Source organism: Dipteris shenzhenensis, chromosome 6, assembly GCF_047967505.1.
Source record: "Dipteris shenzhenensis isolate YYH24624 ecotype China chromosome 6, Dip_SZ_1.0, whole genome shotgun sequence".
In the NCBI taxonomy this organism is placed as follows: Eukaryota; Viridiplantae; Streptophyta; class Polypodiopsida; order Gleicheniales; family Dipteridaceae; genus Dipteris; species Dipteris shenzhenensis.
Window position 1 is genome coordinate 53,701,874 of NC_141601.1, and position 16,866 is coordinate 53,718,739.

Here is a 16,866-nt window from a genome sequence, read left to right on the forward strand (position 1 = left end):
CCCTGATGGTAAATGCCAAATTTCTTAGTAAGGAAGGTTCTTGTGTGGCTTTGAGCGTGGATTCAGCTTTTGTCTTGGCAAGTTCTTGTGTTACTGTGTCTTTTTTCACGACTTGTCCTTGTGTTACTACCAATTGCCTTGAAGACGATGTAATAAAGTCACATGCCTTTTGAGAGACTTGTAGTTGAGCAGGTTCTTTTGTTAATGTATCCCTTTTTGAGACAGGTTCTTGTGTAACTACTCGAGACGAAGTAGATGAATTTCTTTGCATATCATTCTCCTGCATTGGTGCTTTTCCCTTGTCCTTGCAAGCAGATTCTTACTATTCTTGGCATCTATGCAGAGTAGGTTCTTGTGTGACTACTACTAGTGCATATGCACTCATTGATGCTTTTGTATTGCTAGATTTGGAGATCCACTCCTGCTTTTACGATGGAGATGGTGTACATTTAGGCTTAGGGCAAGCATGGATGGGTTGTTGATTGCTCTAGAGAGGCTTCGGTACCCATATATAAGAGTTGCCAAGGTAATATCCTTGGGCCTTGAGTAGCCTTGTGGGAACCCATTGGTAATGTAGCTTCCTTGTTGGATGGCATCTTCTTCTCCTTTGATATTGAGGTTTGTTGTTTACATGAGGGGGTGGCTAGCGATGGTGAGGCTTGATGTTTAGAGGAGGGGGTGGCTTCATATGTGAGGTTTGCTTAGAATCCAAAAATATGATTCACCCTCAAAGCATCCTTGAGCCTTTTGTAGATCCTTTCACACCCATATTTGCTTGGTCGGCTTTTGTCTTCATCTTCTTCCTTGGTAGCATCCTTGTCGAGGTGGGGCGGTGGAAGTAGTTTTGCTGATGTTGATCCTTGGCTAGCGATTGGTGCACCTTGATGGGATGATTCATCACCAAATAGCCCTTTGTAAGTGTCTTGGATCCAGCTTTTACCAAGAATGGCAACTTTCATTAAGGTACGTGTAGGAGCTACAAAAAACTTGCAAGGCACAATGTAATTTTCCAAGGAAACATTCAACATTAAAGAACCAATAACCTTAATAGAGGTACCCTCTATGGATTGAATTTTAGAATCACATACTTGAAGGCATACCTAGCTGAGATGCTTTAATGTCTCCCAAGAGATGAGGTTTTTTCTTGCTCTCCAATCTACCATGGCCTGTATTTGGCATGTTGCACCTGCTGATGTTAGCTCTAACCAAAGTTGAGATGGAGTCATATCTATCTCATTAGGATCAATGGCATTGTCAATTCTAGTTCAATTTGATTAGGTAGTACTGCTCTTATGGTGTAAAAAGGTGTAATGGACTTAAGTTGTTCATCATCAAGGTGCATCACCTAAGTGCCCTCAGCAGTTGGTAGATCTATTGCCACCATTGTATGCATCCAATCAAGTGAGTCTTCTAGTTTTGGTAAAGGAGCACATCAATCAAGACTCTTCTCACTATCCTCTTTCTCATATTTTTAAACCAGCTTTACACTGGCATAGACCTATCGGTGCTATTCGATTCAGCTCTGCAAATAGATTTCTAGACCTAGTGTGAGCCTTCCATGTTTGGAGATCAACCCTCACGACTTGCTAATCTTTCCTTAGATAAATGTTGGAGTGCCAATCATGGATCAGTCTTGCCATATGCAAGAAAGGTCTCCCTAGAATAGCCTCATACCCAGGGTTGCTTTGGAAATCCATTACAACAAGGCACACCTGATATGTGAGACCAAAGGTTTGGATTTTAATGTCCTTGAGTACTCCTATGGGATGAGCCGTGCCTCCATCAACTAATTTAACTACCAAGGAAGTACTCTCTCGGTTAAGACTTCCCTCTTTTCCCAACATTGTTTCGTGATGATGCTAACACTTGCTCCTCCGTCTAAGATTGCCATAGCTTTATGATCATGGAAGGAGATGGGTAACACTACATTCGTGTCATCACTCTTAAAGTATTAGCCTAGTTTGTTGATTGGCACCCTTGGAAGGTCTTGAGTGTGATTGGGAGATTCAACATTCTCAAGATTTGTGGATTGGGGTGTCACTATTTGCCCCTTTATCCAATCCGAGAAGTCTCTCCAGAGAGTAGGATTACCCCATAATAGTGTCGCGATGGGCATTTTGATCTTACTGGATAGGAATGAGGCTAACCCTGTGATGTCTTGAGGACCAATGATAGGTTTTGTGCCTATATGGGTTTAGCCACTCTACTGGGTCCGTCAATCCAAACCTTCCTATGATATTGGAAAAAGTTTCCCTTAATGTAGTTGCTGTTATAGATGGGGTAGGAGAGTGGAGATTAGTGGGGATGGAGTTAAGAGCCATTGAGGCTCTAACATTAAAGGGTTCACCAATGTCTCCGTCCTGACTCAGGGACTCTTCCAAGCTAGATAATTCACTTGGTGGTGGTTCTTGCAATGAGTGAGAACCTACTTTTAAGCTTACTAGCCCTTAAGATGCCAAGCTAAGTATGGAGGTCGACAAGATGGTATTTGAGGCACTGTCTTTAGGATCAAGGTGAGCTTGTGGGACTCTTCCTGATCTCAAGTGCATGTGTTAGTCTGTGCAGTCAATGCCCCAATTCTAGGTTGAGTCCGCCTCAATACGAGGTCAAGGAGCAGCAAAATGGGGTTTATTTCAATGCAATTTGCATGTGAATTTCATCATGTCTTAATGCTTGGGTTTCCAATTTTCATGTGCTTTTTCCTAATTTTTGTGTTCCCAGAGCTATCCCTACGGCCATGGGAATAGAGCTATGGCGATGACCCATGAGCATAGCAAGTCAACGGGATAGAGTTAAGGCAATGGCCGGCGGGATAGAGTTAAAGCAATGAGTCAACACCTATTTGACTGATAGGATAGAGCTATGGCGACCAATGGGATAGAGCTATGGCGACGAGATGTGGGGATAGAGCTACGACAATGATGACTAGTGGGATAGCCTTATGGCACCAGGTCAACACATGCTTGTATTCCAAACTTGTGCATACAACAATGAAGACCAAAGTCAACCATTTGGCCTTTTATACATGTCACCTTTTGAAGGGAGGGCCAACCCTATTCTCTTTATACCACTCTCTCTTCTCATTCTTTTACCATCCTCTTGGGCCCATCTAGCTCCAAGACACAATCTTGGCTCTATGGACTTGCCACTGTCCCATCAAATCACATCACTTAACCAATGGTGGCATATTGTTAACCAATCTCTTCACAGTGTATCTCTTTGTCGAAATCAAACAAAAAAGTGTGTCTCTTGAGCATTGACTAGTGGCATCTCTATGGTACAAGGTATAATTGAGGGTATCAAAAAAGTGTATCTCTTGTACGGCATCAATTTTTAAAATAAAGAAAAAGAAATGGGAGGCATCACCATTTTGGTAAATGTTGTTGATCCATACGTGGACCAAGTAGAAGTGGAACTGCCACCATGGGACTGGCCTTACAAAACACAAATCACTTGACATTATCTAGGCACCATGGCAATAAAATTCACAATCAAAATAACATAAGTATCCACCATGCTGACCAAAAATTCTATGCGCATGGCTCTAAGCCATGCACATCATCTAAGTGCTAGAATCATGCATCAATCACAAAAGGAAAAACTCCACTAATTGATGTTCTTTCCTTTCTCTATAGCATCAATGAATCCCAAGAGGCTCTTTGACAAATCCATAGTGGGGCAAGCTTTAGATTAAGAACTCATCAACAACCCACACTTGAAATAGATGGCACAAGTTTACTTATAGAATTGTGATGCCTTGTGCTTGTATTCAGCAAACACAAGATGTGCCTCAATGCGTACCTTTGCAAAATCAATCTCTTTCCTTCAAGTCAACAAACTCCAACAACCAACTTGGGCAAGCCATCCATTATGGACTAGGAGGAAAGACTCAAGCATCAAACTGAAGCATCATCTTTGTAGATACCTAGAAGCAAGTGGACAACAATGACATGGGAGAAATTGAGAAATTAGGGGAGCCATAAAGCACAATCACATAGAATGTAAGACAGATGGAGATAACATGGATGAACAAATGTCAATGGTGTGACAAGATTAGGAGACCACATATGAACACTTCCCTAGAGATGCATTCCATCCAAGTTACACATCTGTGTTATACCCCCTAAGGTCCCTTTTCATAGAGTATTTCACCCATCACACTAAAGCATATAGCTTGAACAATTAACTTTTGCTTTCAATTCCTATCATAGTTAGGCAGAATGACACTAGTCTAGAGGTACTCCACATACTAGTCTTGGCTCAAATCAACCCTTAACATGTCTTGTATTTACCATTGAACTGTGCAAAATTTTCCATGTTCTCAAACTCATGGTCATCCCCAGTAAAATAATCTAAGATTGATTGCAATTTAGGTGGATTTGTGTTGAGCTGATGATTAACCTCCTCCAAGATGACTATCCACTTCATAAGTCTATTCAAGGGCTTCAATTTGTTCATTATTTCCTTCTATGCTTCAACCTTCATCTTTGAAATATAACGTCTTAGGTTTTGTGTCCTGATTTGGAAAGCAATAGATTACTACTATAGAATTCTATTGGATGGTATATTTTTGGATGTTGTCGTTGAGCCAAACAACAAGCAATTGTAGATTCTAGCTACCCACACTTTGAGCTGCATAGACCTTAATAAATATTCATGTAATACCCCACTCCTCCCAAGAAACTCTTTAGTTGGAGAATGTTAGTGGGAACTAGTAGTTCTCTTATGTGTTTTACTTTTTTTGCGGCAACTGCAATTCCCCTATAACTAATGACATGATGGAGTACAATCCATATGGGACACCGAATACGCTTTCTTAGGGTGATCAAATGAAACATATAGTTGGAAAACACACACCTTGATTTACCAATATTGACTTGAGGGTGTGGTTCCCACGGTCAACTCATCCATGAAAATCTTTAGATCTACTCATAAGAAATTCCCAAAGGAATCATTCATGAATCTCTAGTGTGTGTACGGTGCATTGTGCAACTCGAAAGGCATGACATGGCTTTCAAAGACACCAAACACAAAAATGAAAGTGATCTTTAGTTTGTCTTCAAGGAAGTCATAGCTATTTGGTTGTACCACTATTTGGTTTTATTCGATATTCGACAGCAATCCATAAAACTATAAATTTGTTTCCCTACAATCTGATCAAATATTTGGTTGATGAATGGGAGGGTATGAATCAAGTATTGTCACATTGTTGAGTTGCCTAAAGTAGGCACAGATTCTTATTACAATTTCTCTTTTAAGAACTACAACTATTTGTATTTTCCTCTGGGCACATTAAATGTTATCTCATCCATCTCAATTTTGAAAGATTTGATATATTCCATCGAGACCTAACCTACTCATAGAAGATTCAGTTTCATAAGCAGATGTCAATGTGTGGTTAACTTTGCTCATTTGGAGAGTGGAATATCAAGGTGGGCATCTAAAATGTTTTGTCCTTTGGTACATCCCAAAATAAGATTCTTTGGGTGAATACCAATCTAGAAATTAGCATGTAATACCCAAGATCTTCCCAAGAGTATTGGGTATTGAGAGTAACCCTCAACCATCCTGAGCACATGGAAATAATGTATTGCATCTTAGGAATTGAGAGATTGGAGGTGAAATCCATCCCAGTAGACAAAAGGGCAAGTCTCATTGTGGAGGATATCAATGCCTACTACATAACCTGTGTTACAGAAATTGACGAGGGCTTCAAGTGATGTGAGTTGATAACATGGAAATTTTTATAAGCTTTCTTGATGGCCCAATTGCAAGTTGCTAGAAGAAGGAATTGGTTAAGCCATAGAATCCTTTATGATGGAGACGAGAACACAATCAAATCAAGAGGACCTAAAGTTAATAGAGGGGTTACTCAAGTGGGACATCAGTTGCAGGTAGTGTCTGGAAATTGCTAGAAGAGCAATAGATGAGCCCATTGAAGCCCTTATGGTGGAGATGAGAACCCATCAGATCAAAAGGGTCTACTATTACTAGAGGGTTACTCAAGTGGGAGCTCAGTAGGCAACTTGTGTCTAGAGATTGCAAAAGGAAGATCTTGGATTTTTGAAATTGAACTTGGTGATTCGAAGCAACCACAGGGGTTGATGCCAATACGAGCAGCCAACAAGGATCTCATTACTCAACGTTGTGGAATGTGACAGGTACTTTGGGAAGAATCAAGGTTATGAGAAATCAGTTTAGAGTATTGTAATTGAAAATAAAGTTACCAAAAACTTGAAGAGTTGCAAATAGTGTTACTTGGTGAAGAATTGATGACACAAGAATCTAAGCCAGAAAAGGACAAAAAAGTAAGTAAGCATCTGCTATCTCAAACCAATGTTGAGGAAGAGGTATATCAACTCAAAGAGGTGGAAGTCAACTTCACCAGCATCATCAACAACAAAATAGAAATCAAGTTAGCTGGTAAGAAATCATCAATACCAAGGCAATTGTTCAAATAAAGGAAATTTCCAAGAAAGTAAGTTCATCAAGAAGCAGCATAAAATGCAACTTTTGTCACAAACTTGGTCATTACAAAAGACAATACAGAAACTGTACAATGGCCATAGAATCAATTGGAGGTGGGGGGGGGGGGGGAGAGAGAAAGGACCACTACAAACTGTACAATGGCCATAGAATCAACTGGAGCAAGGACTGTGTCAACCTAATCTCTTGATGTTCGACTAAATAACAAGCTAATCAACCAATCTATTTAGGTACTTCTTGCCTTATTTGAGGTCCCACATTGGGGATTCTTGGCAATTCATTCAAAGTCTTGCTAGTCAATATACGTCCTCACTAAGGAAGAAGAGCAACATGTCTATGGGAATAACATCAAATCCAATCCACTAAATCTCCATTGGAGCATGCAAACTGAAGAACGTTGAACGTGATTTACGAGGTAAAACGCAACATATATATCTAGGCAACAGACAAGTTGCTACATGGTGGTACAGTGAGCAAACCATTTGTACAAAGTTCTACCTATTTTTCGCAACCGATTCTTCATGTTTCGATTTGTCTACTCCCTCTACAAGAATTGGCTCCAATAGGCAACTCTCTATTTTCTATCAGTTGTCAAGGAGGGCAAGCCCTTAGCTTTGAACAAGGGAGTAACAAGATGCAGAAGAAAGGATTATATTGTTGGGAACAATTGTGGAATTTGTAAAAAGGCTCGCTGGAGGTCGAGGAAGGAGGCCAAGAAACAATTCAATCAATGAACCAAGGACCTAGCCATGGTGGAGGAGATGATTACATTGGTGGTTGACAAAAAACAACCAAATTATGTCTCAAGTGGGAGCTGGATATTTGGAAGACAATAAACAAGGGTATTAGTAAAAAAGATAACATTTTACTCTATGTACAAAAAGAGAGGGCATTGATGGGTAGATTGAACGCTAAATGGAATTCAAGCAAAGGGGGGCAGATGGTGGGAGGGTAGATGCCAACGTATACGAAAGAACCAATATGCAAATCTAGATTCTCTTGTTGTTATAGGGGTGGTCTGATGTTGACTCTTACTACCCCCTGTGTGAGAGGGCGAAGGAGGATGCGTCCTCTACCATCAGTATCTGGCCCTAGAAAGCCATAAGCTTGGGCATTTGCAATGGTCACATCTTGGCAATCATGAAGCATTATGGTGGGGATGTTAGAGGCAAAGACAAAGGAGTCCTAGAAAAGACCCTTAAGTAGAATAACTTTTTAGGAGTGTTTTATAGATCGACTACTATTCTTAGAGGGGTTTTTCTCTCTATTGCTCAATCATGTACTCACGAGCAAAATGCCTTTCTTGTATTTAGTTCTTTATTAGGGAATATTAGTCAATGGTGTTGTCCTTATTTTCCCTCTCGCCCCCCACAAAAAAAACCCTTTAAAAAAACTATAAATTTGTTTCCCTACAATCTGATCAAATATTTGGTCGATGAATGGGAGGGTATGAATCAAGTATTGTCACATTGTTGAGTTTCCTAAAGTAGACACAGATTCTTATTGCAATTTCTCTTTTGAGAACTACAACTATTCGTTTTTTCCTCTAGGCACATTAAATGTCATCTCATCCATCTCATTTTTGAAAGATTTGATATATTCCATCCAGACCTAACCTACTCATAGTAGATTCAGTTTGATAAGTAGATGTCAGTGTGTAGTTAATATATCTAACAACTTTGCTCATTTGGAGAGTGGACTATCAAGGTGGGCATCTAAAATGTTTTGTCCTTTGGTACATCCCAAAATAAGATTCTTTGGGTGAATACCAATCTAGAAATTGGCATGTAATATCCAAGATCTTCCCAAGAGTATTGGGTATTGAGAGTAACCCTCAACCATCCTGAGCACATGGAAATAATGTATTGTATCTTAGGAATTGAGAGATTGGAGGTGAAATCCATCCTAGTAGACAAAAGGGCAAGTCTCATTGTGGAGGATATCAATGCCTACTACATAACCTGTGTTACAGAAATTGATGAGGGCTTCAAGCAATGTGAGTTGATAACATGGAAATTTTTATAAGCTTTCTTGATGGCCCAATTGCAAGTTGCTAGAAGAAGGAATTAGTTAAGCCATAGAATCCTTTATGATGGAGATGAGAACACAATCAAATCAAGAGGACCTAAAGTTAATAGAGGGGTTACTCAAGTGGGACATCACTTGCAGGTAGTGTCTAGAAATTGCTAGAAGAGCAATAGATGAGCCCATTGAAGCCCTTATGGTGGAGATGAGAACCCATTAGATCAAAAGGGTCTACTATTACTAGAGGGTTACTCAAGTGGGAGATCAGTAGGCAGCTTGTGTCTAGAGATTGCAAAAGGAAGATCTTGGATTTTTTAAATTGGACTTGCTGATTCGAAGCAACCACAGGGGTTGATGCCAATACGAGCAGCCAACAAGGATCTCATTACTCAACGTTGTGGAACGTGACGGGTTGAAACTGCTGACTTGGAGTGCATGCCAGATTTTTTTACAAGTGAATGAAGTAAGACATAGTTTGTAACTATGGTTGCTTTTGGAATGGATTTAAAAACTTGTAGAGAACCCACCTCAACCTCTTCATGATAGTAGCTAAATGGACCTAATAGAGGTACTTGTATTGCTCAAGGTTGTAGACATGTTTGGAATCAAGGAGTGGTGCCATGGACTACTCTATGTTCCAAGATTGTCTTACATGTGCTGAACTTGACCTGGAGGAACCAAAGATAAGGGTTCAGGGACTAGAGATCAAGGATGTTCCTGAGAACTTCTCAATGGAAGCTGAAGAAGCATCTGCATTGACTTGTGGGAATAGCCCACCATGGGTTGGTGTGAGAGTGTTGGGACTTAGCAATCACCTCCCCACCTATGACATGGGGGAAGATGACATATAGCAAGAAGGGGAATCCTAGAGAGGCCATATCATGCACGCGCACGCGCACGCACACGCGCGTTTGTGTGTGTTCCATTTGCCGCTTATAGCATGGGACAAGAGGTCCTTGGATTCTTTCAGATCACAAGCGATGGAGTATCTTTGAAAGACAAAAAGAGATAAGAAAGCTCTCCGCCTCCTAAAAGTTGAGCATGTTTGTTCCCCAAAAATGCATGGTGGGTTGAACATATTGAACATACAAGTACCAAAATTCGAAGATCGCAAATAGTCTCACTTTGGGAAGAATCAAGGTTATGAGAAATCAGTTTAGAGTATTGTAATTGAAAATAAAGTTACCAAAAACTTGAAGAGTTGCAAATAGTGTTACTTGGTGAAGAATTGATGACACAAGAATCCAAGCCAGAAAAGGACAAAAAAGTAAGAAAGCATCTGCTATCTCAAACCAATGTTGAGGAAGAGGTATATCAACTCAAAGAGGTGGACATCAACTTCACCAGCATCATCAACAACAAAATAGAAATCAAGTTAGCTGGTAAGAAATCATCAATACCAAGGCAATTGTTCAAATAAAGGAAATTTCCAAGAAAGTAAGTTCATCAAGAAGAAGCATAAAATGCAACTTTTGTCACAAACTTGGTCATTACAAAAGACAATACAGAAACTGTACAATGGCCATAGAATCAATTGGAGGCGGGGGGAGGGGACGGGGGGAGAGAGAAAGAACCACTACAAACTGTACAATGGCCATAGAATCAATTGGAGCAAGGAAGAAAAGACACCGGCTCACCCAAGAGGTTTGGGTCTCACCTAGTCATGTAGGCATTTCACACACCACACCACAAAGTATCATCACCTCTTCATGCCAATATATAACCCTAGGCCCACCTACTACACCTATAGTTTTACCCATCTAGCAAGTTAATCCTTAGGTTTACCAATGGCTAGTAGCTTCCCTCCCTAGGGTCTCTCCAAACCCCAAAACTACCTACATAGAGGCAAGTTGCAACATTGCTCAATAAAGGTTTGATGTTCCAACCAACCACCATGATGTATATCTAGGTGAATCTAGAATTCTCTAAAATAGGACAAACAATGCATGTTTAACCCCCTAAAAATCACCCACAAGGCTCAAAACCATTAAATCAATTTATATAGCAAGAACTATCTATCTACTAAGAAATCCCCACCAACATCATCAACAACCAATTGTCAATGTTGACTATAGTATAAACATATGCTCTCACCCATACCTGAAAAATCGGTTATTTGCAACCGGCCATCACCTAAAAATGATTCCCAGAGAGTTCCTTGCTTCAAAAGAGACTCACAAATTCAAAGCGATTACTAAGGCTAGTTAGCACTTAAGAAAAAATGAGGATTGCTATTTTTAATCCTCCACAACCTCCCTAGAGAGCTCACACAGCTCATTTGGGCTATTTTTCATGATATTGGTGGATGAATGATAAAATATAACTTTCACAGATCCTTCTCTCAATATGCAGAACTTCAGGCTCAAAATCACAAGACGTGTTTCAGAACTCTTTTCTATCACCCAGTAAGCACAGCCATAGCGCTATGCCATAAAATAAACATAAACTACACAGGAAAAGAGAAGCTGGGGCGAGGTCTTATATATCACCTTGGCAAACACACTAGTTCATGTGGACTACTCATATACCAAAGGTAACAAACCTTGCATCAAAGTGCTCTTCAACAGCTGTCAATTGGCGCGCTCGAGTGACAATGGAAGCTTGATTTACAGTGATAATCTCCAGGACAAGAGATTAAAAAACATGTACATGAAAAATCAGCTATCTGCACTGACTATCATGTGGATATGACTCGCAAAAAGTCCCTTGCTTGAAGATACAGCCTCGATATTACATTTCAATGAACCTCAAGCCCATGCTTCAAAAGAGACTCAGAAATTACCACTCTGGAGAGCTCACATAGTTCATCTGGGTTATTTCCTCGTATTGGTTGATGAATTATTACTTTCACAGATCCTGGTCTCAAGGTGTACTCCATTCCATTTGGCATGAGCTTTCCCGTTCCAATTAAGCTCATAGGAACGACAGGAACACCTGCCTTTGCCGCAATCGTAAAGGCACCTCTCTGATATTTTCCACACATGCATTCATTGAAATTATTTATGCCAAAAACTGTACATTTTGATAAAAGATAATGCCTGAAAAATAGCAGCATTAAAAATTGAGGTAAAATAACAAGAGGGAGAGGGGGAGAGCATGCAAATTATACTTGCATGAGGAGAGATTATTCCAACCTTAAAACTTGCCATTTTTCCATCTCTTGACCTTGTGCCTTCAGGAAAGAAGAAGACTGGAACACCCTGCTTTATCAACTTGAGACACTGTCTCAAACATACCTGCAACTCCAGTAAACAGAAGAGTGTAAACTCAGATGGAAACCGGATCAAATTATATTTAATCGTGCCTGTTTTTGTTTCCAACAGGACATCAGAATGTTACAAAATGGGTACATAAAAGCTTCACCTGAAATAATTTGCAGAAAATTTATTCGCGGTAAGAGCTTACCAGTTGACTTTTTGTATCCATCCGACGCAAAGGCACATGGCCAGTTAGGTACATTGCCCATCCAATTATAGGGATCCAAAAAATGCTGGTCTTGCTGATGAACTTGAAAGGACGTCCAAGAAGAAGCAATGTGTAAATATCCAAAAAACTTTGATGGTTTGAAACATATACTGCTGGCTCATCAGGCCCAGGTAGATTCTCTAAACCCTCAATCTCTACGTTGTAAAAAAGGCGGATAGTGAATGATGCCCAGATTTTATTTATAAAGTGCTGCGCCTTCCGCTTATGCTTGTCAAATAGCAGGACAAAAGGATGAACAAACAACATGATGAAAAAGAGAGGCAGAGCCACAATATAAGTCGTCAAATAGAAGACAAATGCTCGAATTCTCGCCCCCAGTGTGGGATCTGTAAACATTCACAATAGATATAAAAGTCAATTTAATGATATATATATATACCTTTGTAAGACTAGAATAAGTCCAATCATACAAATTTAGAATTTTTGTTGTTCTAAAGATCAAAAATCTACAAAGAAAATAAAAGAGAAAATGAAAGACAAGAAAAAAGAGGTAAACATAAACTTTTATGAAAAGCAAAAGGAAGACATACTTAGCAAGCAAAGTCAATTTAATGATAAGCAGTTACCCAATGCATTGGAGTTCAAAACATTTCACTTCAAACTGTACATCCCTCACACCTAGAAGCCTCAGAACAATATGGAAGGTCAGAGCAGCTAGGGCAGAACATAACAATCAAATTCACAAGTAACAAATGCAATCTCACAACTAGGTGTCCATCTGATGCATAAAAACCTTTCCTCCAGCAAATATGCAACAATGACGGGCATAGTTACTATCAAACGTTTGAAGGTTCCAAACGTTTGATAAGTTTGAAAAAATTAGGCGGAGTTTCGAAACGTGGGTTTTTTTTAAAGTCATAATTTCAATAAAAAATATGCTATATTGCATATTTTGGCATACTATAGTCTAACATTACAGGTAATAGCACACAGCTTACAAACAAGCTTCAAATTTCATGAAAATTTAGACTTTCAAACCAAAAACTAGTTACTAGTTAGTAGTCACAACTTACAAGTTACCAGTGACCACAGTCCACTACTGAATCAGTCACATTCTCATTTTTTACTTTCAAATAGTTGAAACTTGAATTAAAGCTTGGAAGTGAGGCGTACGCCCCTAGCCATAAATTGAAACAAAATTACAAAACAGTAACTAGGACAAGGCTTGAGCCTTGTACTATGTAGGGCCTTGAGGCTTGGAGAGCTTAGCATAGCTTAGTACTCAGCAAGGACCCTAGCGCGCCCTTTGCTTCAGCCCATCGAGGCTTGTATGAGTTTTTTTCTTTCTTGGTGTACTTTGACCCATAGGCCCCCAGGACCTCCCGAGGACATTAATGCATCTGACCCAGGCGGCTATCCACCCAACTGTCATGATGGCATGACTTATTGGGCTTACAAATGGGCAGGACCCTAAGGAATCAAGGGGGGGGAAGCGTTGGGCTCTTAGGTGTGCAAAGGCCCCCTAGGAAATAATGAGCCTTGGGGGTGAATTAAGTGCTTTTGGAGTGGTCCAAAGAGGGGGCATGGGCCAAAGTGAACTGCCACGTGGCCAAAAATGCTAAATCCCAAATAGCTTACATGCATGGGAATGGAAGAGGCTGGAAGGCGGCTGGCTGGTCATGGGCAGCAGAGACGAGTCGCAGAAGCACAGGCGTGGAGTAGAGATGGGTGTCACTCGGCCTATGTAATGGCGGAAGAGTAAGTCCCTGCCTGAGGAGCCCCGTGATGGCGAACTGCTACACGGAGCAGGAGAGGAAAGGACTGCTACGTGCCCATAGTGCTCACGGGCTTGCTCGTATGGCGAGCTTTGGTATGGGCTGCTGGCCTTCACACAATGAATCTGCCGGACGTGTTCCGCTCCTGGAGTATGGGCTGGTTGCAAGGCTTCAGCCTTGGTGACTACGCGGGTCTATAGTTGGCCTAGCCTTTGTATGGCGAATTGGCTCGGGGAGCCCAGCTGGTCATTTGACAGCGTAGGACCACTTCAGGAGGCTGATTGCTCATATACACCGAGCTCCTAGTTGTGAAAGACCATTAAAGAGCTGGCTGTGCGTATTCTCCTTGTTCAAGCTTACTTGGTTGCTCGTTGTGTAAATGCGCTTTCTCGTGTAGGCCCGTGAGCATTGGGCTGGTAATTGAAGAGACTTGCTTGGCAGGGTGACCACAATGAATGCTTGCAGAGATCGTGTGTGCTTCTGAGCACCAGGGTCAGCTCAGTTATGCTTTCACCCATTGTTTGGGTATCCCAGTGGATCAGTGAACACTTGTGACTGTTGAGGGAGCATGTGGCCTTGCTTGGGCTGTAAATAATGGCTCCCATGTTAAATGCAGGTGTTTGCACTGAGTATAGATGCTTATGGTCACACGGGTGTGATAGCAGAGCCCTGCAGGGCTAATGTGTCCTTATACTGATGCCTCTGAGTGAGGGAAGAGCATTGAATGCGTGTGAGTTGGTACTCACTGTGTAATCTCTTTGTGGCACTCTTCAATGAATAAAGAAATACCAAAAGGGGCGCCAAGGCTTTGAGGCCAGTCTGTGTCTTTGTATTTTGAGCAGGAGCGCTCTAGCTGTCTGTGGAGTGGTTGCTGAGTATTCTTTTGTGAAGGCTTTTGTTTTACCACCCTCTTGTTAGCCTTGAGGCTGGTTTCATCAACGCTGGTCAGCCTACTTTTCTGGCCCACAGACGTGCTAATCGGCCTGTCAATGTGGCCGATATGCTGCCATGTGCACCTCTACATACTGCTACATACAGCCCTTAGTGCAGACCATGTGTCAGCCCATTAGCGTCCCACATGACAGCCCTTGTGTTGGGCGACAGGCATGATGGTCTGCCCATGTAGCACCCATACTTCATCCACACATGGCAGCTTCTCTGTATCCCCCGGCCTATGCAGAGATGTTGTGTCCCTTTGCTCACCTCATATGGAGGCTTATAGGTGGGGCAGTGACCCCTTTCTCTTCCATGAGTTCCCACGTGCAACTTGCTGCACAGTGCACACAATTCTAGAGCTGCTCACGTGATAGCCTACCTCCATTGGCTAGCTTTTCTAGCTGGCTGAGCTGCATCTTTGTTCCTCCTCTTCCTCAGGCTATTGCTCCTCAAATGCAGCCTCCTCCCTTAGCATACACAGCATCAAGCCTCTCTTACTCCCGGTTTCTGCCAACTTTTGACTCAATTATAACCAGCTTTCATCCTCAATCTTGACCAGCTTTTATGCTCAGTTTGCATAGCCAGGGACAGTCCCAAATTCAAGTGAACATAGACAGTTTAGTTGTGGCAAGTTCAAGTCTGTATTGAGCTCCACATTCAGGATCTACACCAAGGAATCAGTCTTTTTCTTGAATACAATTTGCTGAGATGAATTCTCTGATTTACACTGCATGAATGGGATTGAAAAGTGTATGGGACATACGAACAAAAGCAGGGACTGACAGAGGGTGTGTCAGCAGACTTTTGTTCGTATGCCCAATAATAAGGGTGTGTCAGCAGAGCTTATTCTTGGGCATACGAACAAAAGCAGGGACTGACAGAGGGTGTGTCAGCAGTCAGTGTGTTAAATCGCCATCCCTAAGAGCGACAAAACAAACTTCATACGAATTGTATTTAATAAGCTTCGTCGGCACATACTTAAACATATATATTCCTTACAGCCATCGCCTAAATTGCAACAGAATAGAAATCTGTGATAGCGTGTTTTCACTGGACAAGTAAGATGTAATTTATCAACAGCAAGATTGTATGGCAAAAATTGTTCCGCCCAGATTCAAATGTCTAGTCTAAAGTGCTTAAGCATACCTGACGAAGAAATCAGACTTCCATTCCAGTCCGACTTCGACGTTTCTGGAACTGCTGCCCCTGCCAGTTCACATCTGGCTTCTCCATGCCTTCTACGAGTATGAAGATGCACGGGTTGGAACCCGGCTCTCCTAGACAGAAGAAAGGGACCCTTAAAGCAAGTCCCTGCAATCCGAAAAGAAGTTCCTTTCTCAGATGGGCGCATTTCACCACCTGTGAAACGTACAAAATTGTTAATGCGGCCTGGAATCGAGCAGTAAATCTCTGAGGTCGCGCAAGTCTGACATGTGCACTCAAGAGAAAAATATCACTACCTTTACGGCAAAGCTGAAGAGAGGCATGGAGGGCCGATGTTCTGGACTTTGGACAGAACGAAGCAAGACCTGCTCTGTTTTCCGATGCCAGGAAATAGGAACCGGAAATGGGCAAGCCCTGGTGAAATAAGTCCACCATTGCGGATGTATCCTTACAGTTGTAAGGAAGGGCTGTTGGTTTAACAAGTCATGAGATACGAAAACAGTGAAAATCCGTTCAAAGAGGCGCTACCAAGAATTCTTCAGGGCAGGTCCCGGTCCGTCTCTTTGATCCAGCGGCAGATGGCGAAGTCTATTGCAGGAAAGATTTTGGGAAAGCACAAAAGGCAGCAGCAGCTTCATCTTCGTCCCTGCAATCTGCTAATGATGGGCTGGGATAAGACAATAGAGCACGAGCCAGAGGAGCTCTGAGCAACTCCATGAAGAAGAAGAAGAAGAAGAAGAAGAAGTAATCAATGCATATGTGAATTCATCAAAAGCACATAGAAAGGCATCAAAATCAGAATCCTACATATGGATAAAGCACAAGATTGGCACCTGCTTAACCGCCAAAACCAGAGACTCTTTTTTTTTTTTTTAAATTGGAAGTAAACCAGAGACTCTTAAAAGTACCAAAGGAAGATCTTTGAGAATCCTAAGGAATCAAAGCATTATGGTGCCTTTGGTTGGTTGTCTAGTTACCCAATTCACTTAATCATAACATCACACCTTACAAGAGAAGAGTAAGGGCCTTATGAGAAATATCTATTTCCCTCATG

At 41.4% G+C, this 16,866-nt stretch overlaps 1 protein-coding gene across 1 annotated transcript; it reads right to left on the minus strand.

Moving 5' to 3' along the window:
- Positions 1-10,876: 10,876 nt before the first annotated feature.
- LOC147901345 (1-acyl-sn-glycerol-3-phosphate acyltransferase CHLREDRAFT_174358-like) lies at positions 10,877-16,599 on the minus strand. Its single transcript, XM_087376356.1, has 5 exons — positions 16,109-16,599; positions 15,795-16,007; positions 11,917-12,323; positions 11,646-11,747; positions 10,877-11,476 (listed from the first exon to the last, which is right to left on the minus strand). Exons 1-5 carry the CDS (start codon positions 16,245-16,247, stop codon positions 11,249-11,251), a joined length of 1,089 nt encoding a protein of 362 aa, XP_087232482.1. The 5' UTR covers positions 16,248-16,599; the 3' UTR covers positions 10,877-11,248.
- Positions 16,600-16,866: the final 267 nt, after the last annotated feature.

Bases quoted from the DNA above. Each gene is read 5' to 3' on its own strand.
- LOC147901345 (XM_087376356.1), bottom strand. From the start codon at position 16,247: ATGGTGGACTTATTTCACCAGGGCTTGCCCATTTCCGGTTCCTATTTC. The intron at 12,324-15,794 runs GTATGCTTAAGC...GAATGTTTACAG, and splicing joins AAGTCTGATTTCTTCGTCAG to ATCCCACACTGGGGGCGAGA. The intron at 11,748-11,916 runs GTAAGCTCTTAC...CTGGAGTTGCAG, and splicing joins TGGATACAAAAAGTCAACTG to GTATGTTTGAGACAGTGTCT.